The sequence below is a fragment of the Condylostylus longicornis genome, unplaced genomic scaffold, assembly GCF_029603195.1.
Source record: "Condylostylus longicornis isolate FDR11 unplaced genomic scaffold, ASM2960319v2 ptg000031l, whole genome shotgun sequence".
Classification (NCBI taxonomy): domain Eukaryota; kingdom Metazoa; phylum Arthropoda; class Insecta; order Diptera; family Dolichopodidae; genus Condylostylus; species Condylostylus longicornis.
This window is the reverse complement of record NW_026578000.1, coordinates 7,839,781-7,847,195: the sequence shown is the minus strand read 5'-3', so window position 1 is coordinate 7,847,195 and position 7,415 is coordinate 7,839,781. Positions and strand designations below refer to the sequence as shown.

General features: G+C 24.9%; 1 protein-coding gene across 1 annotated transcript; it reads left to right on the top strand.

The window, feature by feature from the left end:
- The first annotated feature begins 6,220 nt into the window (after positions 1–6,220).
- Positions 6,221–7,183, top strand: LOC129608489 (adult cuticle protein 1-like). The gene is made up of 2 exons (XM_055519999.1): positions 6,221–6,354; positions 6,447–7,183. The coding sequence occupies exons 1-2, from the start codon at positions 6,349–6,351 to the stop codon at positions 6,819–6,821; spliced, it is 381 nt and encodes a 126-aa protein (XP_055375974.1). The 5' UTR covers positions 6,221–6,348; the 3' UTR covers positions 6,822–7,183.
- The last annotated feature ends 232 nt before the right edge of the window (positions 7,184–7,415 follow it).

The window sequence follows — 7,415 nt, the reverse complement described above, 5'->3', positions numbered from 1 at the left end:
CTTAGAAATTGTTATTCTTGATATTGGCAATGGTGAGTAAAATTTCAGCTTATAAAATTAATTTTAGTTTCGCTATTAACAGGTAGCCATTTAAACAATTGAGAACTGATTATAAATCTGAAATAATGTAAGCAAAAACAAAATAATGGCAATTATTTGTAATTTGGAAGCATTTTTGTAAAGGTATGCGCAAATTATATACTATAATTTCTGTTAAAATTATAAAAAAAAGTAACAAATAACATATACTTGCTTTGACTATTGAATAACATTCACATTACTCGTATAATGAGCAAATTTAAGAATAAAAATTAAATCTCGTGAAAACCAAAACCAATTACAAGTACATAGTTCATAAATTAAATGAATTGCAGCACAATTAAAATCAGGTTAAGTGTTTATATAAAATTGATTGTTTGTAAAACGTTGCGATTAATTTTATTTTGCATAAAATAATTGAATGGTGGTCATAATTTCTTATTACTCGTAGCTTCAATTTAATACCTAAATTGAAGTATTGCTTGTAATGCAAGTATGAAATATGCTTTGAACATTGTTTAAAAATGAAATAATAATTTGCTATTTATATAGAAGAACTCAATTTATAAGGACATGTATATTCTTATACAACATACTATTTGCAAGCACTTTTGCAATTTGCATCACCATATTAGATGCACCGCTGCTCTTGCATATATTAGAAGAGCATTTCCAAGATTTCAAATAAAAATTCATATACATATGTCCCATTACTTCATTTGTGTCATACACCCGTATTCATGTACGTGACTCTTATGCAATTGTGAATAACAAACATGCTTATAAACTTTATCTGAACTTTAATAAATCATATACTTCAATTTCATATTCTTACAAGAGGTGTGCTACTATGTGTTTTTCACTACAGTTACTAAAGGCGCAAGGTTCAATGTGATTTTAATGAATTGGGTATGAAATTTTATCTGAAAAGAATTTGTTAATTGAAGATGTATGATAGTTTTCTTACTTAGTCTCAATAAATTTTGTATTTTTCAATTAATTCGAAATTAATAATTTTATTATGATTAATGCTAGGAACTGCTAATTTTGAACTTCAAATAGCTCCACAAAAAGTGATTTGAAAGCATTCCGTTTGGTTTTGTAATGCGGCTATAATAAACAAACTGTAAATTTCTTGAACAGAAGTTCATGGAAAACGAATGTTGTATTAAAATTCAGTAATAAAATTATTAATAAATTATTGTTATTGTAGCAAATAAAGTATAAAATATAACAAAAATTTGTTAATTACAAAATTATTAAAAAGGTCATGTTAAAAATATTTTTGCAATAAAACATTTGACATTTATGGGTATTGATTTTGAAAAGTTGATAAATTTTTCATGTTTGTTGTGTTCATTCCTTTTGTTTTTGCGATGCAATGAGTTTTTCGCGTTTATATGTATGTATGTATGTAGTTTAACTGTACTAGCAAATTACGTACTGTCAAAAGTTTTAAATTCAGGAATTTGACCATGTGTACTACTTTATTTAAATCATATATTTTAATTAACGTATACACATAAAACTGTTGAATACTTTTAATATATACATAAATAATTTACAATCTCATATACAAAATAGGAAATAAATTTATTTTGAACTATAAAATATTGCACTTGTCTATGACTTTGTTTTTTTCATACAGAAATACCATTGAAAAAATTTTTGCAAAAAAAAAATTTTTTATTAAAATCCCATAATTAAACTCCATTAAATTCCATTAATAAAAAAGGTCTGTCATTCATTTTATATTTTCTGTATATATACTTTAAAAATACACTTTATAAAATATGAAAAAAATTTTCGCTGAATTTAAGGAAAATAATAAGAAAAAGCACTTTAAATTTATTATTCTTCAATAAAAAATATTTTGTAGGTTGGAACTTAATTATAACCCTTATTAAATTGAAAGTATACCAATATTATTTGACATAATATGTAATTTATCTACTCATAAATTAAGCTAATATTTATTGCCTATTATTTAAAATTGATATAATTTTGCAAAAAAAAAAAATTGCAAAAAGAAAATATGAGCTTGTTTGTTTAAAACACTCAAACAATTGTTAATTTGTTACAACGCTTCTCGTTCATAGTTTAAAAATTTCAAATATTCTTACCCTATGTATAAACGTGGTGGTAAAGCTTAAAATTTTTTTTTCCGATCACTTCTTCTGTTTCTCTCATAATTAATTGGTTGAAGCAAATTCACGACTAACTTTGGAAACTTTTAAAATATTTCAATTTTATGTTGCTCAAGAACATTTTCTTTCTCTTGCTCTTCCAATACCGCACGCCATGTAAAAATGAGGACAATACAATGGACAGTTGTTTGTGATGTCATAAGACTATAAAAATTATATGAAAGTAGTGCTGCTACATATTGAAAGAAAAATTACAAGAAGAATCGTAATTTTATGTTATAGTTTTAGATATGGTCTGGGATATAGACCCAACACATGTTATTAAACAGTATCGAAATCTGAGTCGATTTAACCATATCTGTCCATTCGTCCGTCACGACGATAATTAGAAAACCAATTGAGCTAAATTCACCAAATTTCCATAAATGATTTATCATAGTAAATGCCAGAACCCTATTTAAATTGGATATGATCGAGGTATACATAATTTTGCTTCAACTAAGTATAGAGTTATAGCTGATGTACTCCTCTTGAAACCACTTCAAGTTTTTCCCATCTTGTTCCGGTTCACTTTAATTTTCCCTTCCTCAAATATTTTTTTATAGATTTACAGTTCATACTGCTTTTTTTTTTAATTGGTCAGTTAACGTTTTCCTTTTTGATTGAGTGTTTCTCAACTTTTTTTTGAGAAGTCACATTTATAGCATTATTATTTATCACTTGCACAGCATAAGGTTGATATTGTCAATAAAAATTGTAACTTATATAAACAAGATTCTAAATGTTTTACATATACCTTTCATGATATTTTAATCACAATCTCCTCACAATTCACAATCGGTTAATGAAATGTAATGAACGATTTCTCACAATCGATTAATGAAATGTAATCCAAAAAATTCTAATCTGCTCTAATCAACTCACAATTTAAAATATTAAAAAAAATTTTCCAAAGTCTCCAAAAATTTCTTTTAATTTTAATTATTTATAAAAAAAATATTTAATATCAAAAATGAATTTTATTTAGCACTCTAATAAATTTTTTTGGAAAATAATATTTTTTTTAAATTCTTATTAAACCTAGCATTAAAATCAAAAATAAAATTAAAGACATTAATGAACACACTGATGAATTATTTTCGATTACCAAATTACCTTAATTAATCGTTTATTAAACCAATCCCATTTATAATTTTATAAAAAAAGAATTAAAAATTTAATACGATTATTTATTTTGAATTTTATTTTCGGCATTCTTTCTTTTTTCATTTTCCTTTTTTAATATTTTTATACAAATCCCTATTACTAAAATATTTTTTTATTTAAAACCATATAGCTACAAAATTTTTAAATGAAAAAATTTTTATTTTAAATAATTTTTATTACTTAATTTTAATTTCGATACAAATAAAATATATAGAAAATAATCGCTACATGAATAAAAAAACATTAAAGAAAAATGTAAAGACAATAAAGCGATTAAGTAATTCTTTTGTGTATTAAAACTAATTTCCAGAGATTAAGAAAAAAAAATAATAAAAGGAAAAACTAAATTTTTTGAATTCAAGCTCTAAACGGGGTTTTCAACTGTTTTGTGTATAGTGAGAGAATATTAAAATATTTGATTCAATTAGATTTTAAAATTAAAAAAGAAAAACTTGTAAAAATATAAATCCTTGCCAATACCAGCTATTGAAAAATACTATAATAAGAATTCCTGGAATTAATTTGCATTGGTTTGTGTGTTTTGAATAAAATGAAGAAAAAAACCTGCTAAAATAAAGTTTTTGCCGGTTTTTTTGTTTCTATTTAACTACTCAGACAACTTTGTCTTTTACTCTCGAATTCTATATTAAAAATAAATTTAATTTTTTTTTTGTAACTCCAATAGACCATATCACAAGGTGCTTTACAATATTGTAAGTTCTTTTATTATAAAATTATACTAAAATATTTAAAAGATGCAGAAAATTTGAAATTAATTACAACCATTTCTAGGGTAGTTGTTTGAATTTATTAAATAGTGCTTCTAAAATGAAAATTTATTGTATGTGAGTTGATGATGTGAACAAATTTTGTTGATGAAGTTATCGTTCGATTTCTTTTCGATTATTTCTACTAATTTTCTAGTTTATCATAAATTAGCGAATGAAGTCCAAAATTGTTTGATTTTGTTCTGTTAAAAACATCTTCCCCCTAAAATTTAAAAAAAAAAATTAATATAATTAGTAAAAAAGTTGAAATTTAGCGTTTATTTACTTACAAGAGTATGTTCCCCTTGTTTTACTTCCCTCTGTACAAATTTTATACATTTATACATCTTAGCATAAATTTGTATACATTGTTTTTGAAATTATTCACATTTATTTTTATCTTTAGTTTAACAAGAACGCAGCTACGGGATAATCCGTAAGAGTTTGTTAATGTATTTCAAAATTGTCATTTGTCAGATTGTGATACTATGACTGTCATTGAATTCGAATGACATTTAGTGAGAAGAATTTTTTTTCGTATATTGCGTATCTCGATTTTTCTAAAACGATTAAATACGTTTCAGTCACCATCAATATTAGTTCTTCAATTTAGAAAAAATTTGAAAATACAATTGACAAAAAAGGAAAATACTGAATTGAAACTGCCTCAAAAAGGGAACTTAAAAAAGAGAAGCACACGCAATTCAGGCTATCAAATGTTTAAATCACTTGCAAATCTCTATATTACCCGACGTAAGAATTGATATTACAAACATATGATCTAAAAAATAATCTACTTCTACAAAATTGTATATCTACACGAAAACTTTTCAAATATGACCATTATAATATTATTGAAATGAGAAAAAATTAGCAAAAGATTTTAATCGAAAGATTGATATGGGTTTCAGTTCCAGGAATTTTTCGATATAAATTTGCTGTAATTTACCTAATACACATATACATATATATAAATGTAGTAGATTTTTTTGTGTGTTTTAATTTTATTTTAATATTTCAGAAACAATAAAAATAACAAAAAAAAGTATCCACTATATTAGAAGGCGTTTATTATTATGTAGTTTATTTAGTACCATAATAGGTGCAGCCAAATATCATAATAGTTATTTTTCATTTTCAAATTAACTTTTTTTTCTATGTTTTTCTATTCTTGTTACTTTAGTATTTTATCAAAATGTTGTTATAATTTTTCTTAACTTTAAAATAATCGCGAATATGTATGCTTTACTTTTGTTTATAGAAAACCCCATTTTGGATAACAATACTGAATGTGTGCTGAATGCTACTATAAAAAAAATAAGAAAAAAATAAAAAATCGAAGAGAAAAAAACGCACCAATTTTTGTATTGCACTTTGCATCACATACTTCGATAACAAAAACAGAATAAGAAAAACGAAAACAGAAAGAGAAAAGCTTTATGAATTTTAGCTTAAAGAAAAGCTTTATATAAAAGAAAAAAACAGAAAAACAGGAGAATAAACCTCTCTTTTCGTCACTTTTGCCCCCTTTCGAGCAGACACGGAATGATGGAAAATGAGCGATTTGTTGTGTTTATTTGTTTATAGTATTTTTTCTGCTCTTAAATAGAAGTTACTCAAGTTCAAGAAATTTGTTTTGTATATTTTTTTTTCACTTGTTGTTTTTCTTTTTACAATAATATTTATGACGTATTGGTATCTAGATTACTTCCAATATTTTTATGCATATTTTGTATGCAGGTATGTACTTAAGTAAAATACAAAAATAGACATCTCATTTACATGTGTATGTACGTATGTATGTGCATATATAAAATAGACTATGTTAATTTTTCACGAAAAATAACACAAAATCTTAAGAAAAACAAAAGAAAAAATTAAAAAAAAATGAGAAAAATTCATATAGCAAATTTGATTTTATGATTACATACTTACAATTGTATATGTAATTAATATATACGAAAGTACATTGGTGTATTTACGATATTGGTTTTATATTATGAAATTGAATTTTTACTCAATATACGTACATGTGAATATACACAAATAATTGGGAAATGAAAAAAACAATAATAATTTTTAGTATAAATATGTCGGTTAAACTCTATTAAAAATCAGAGTTTATTAAACGTTCTCAAGAACTACTAGTCAACGTTTTAATAAAAATTTTTTATTTTTTAAATTCAAACATGAAGGTATTAGATTATTTCTGTAAAATTATTTTATATACAAATATCAAATATAAATATGAATTTTTATATTAACATACATAAATACCAACTTTCAGTTCGCAATTGTCGTAGTCATGTTAGCTTTAGCACTTGGTGCACAAGGATCAGCTATTCCGTGGGCAGCACATGGTTGGGGTGCTTGGGATGATGGTTGGCATGGTGGACCATATGATGGACATTGGGGTGGTCCATGGGGACATCATGCAGCTGTAATTACACCTGGAATTGCATTATCACAAGGACCACATGGACATTGGGCCGGACATCATGGACATGCTTCAGTTGCAGTACATGCACCAGTACATGGTCATGGTCATGATGGACACTATGTTGCTAAAACACTTGGTGCTGTTCATACAGCTCCATTAGCCGGTCATGTTGCATCAGTATCATCAGTTAATGTTGCACCAGCACCAGGAACTCATCATTAAATCAAACTTTTTTCTTTATTTCGTATATTTACGGCTAGTATATATTGTCACAACTTCATGTTATCTTTTTCTTGCAAAAACTTAACTATATATAAATAACAATATAACAGCAGCAACCTCAATACACGAAAATAAAAAAAAAAAACAAACAAACACATTAATAATAAAATGTCCTCTATCGCTTTTTTTTATTGAAATGTTAATTATTATGTTATCACATATTTTATTTTCATAATTATTATAATATTGTCATATTATTATTTATAAATAAAAAATAAGTTCAGAAATGTTACTCATAAAATTTAGGATCATGAATGTATTTTAAAAAATATATAAAAAAATTCTAATGGAAGAAATACGAATACATTTTTGTTTTTTGTTTAAAATTTTATTACATGTTTTCAAAATCAAAAGGATAATGGTATTTTGCAAGAGATGTGTGCAAGTGATATAGATCTTTTGAATTCAGTGAGGTTCAAACCAAATTCTTGTCCATATTTTAATGAAAAATAGTATTAAAATGTACAAATAAAAATCTTATATTAAAATTCCAGAATGAAATAAGTGACTGCTCTTATTTTGGCAGACTAACAA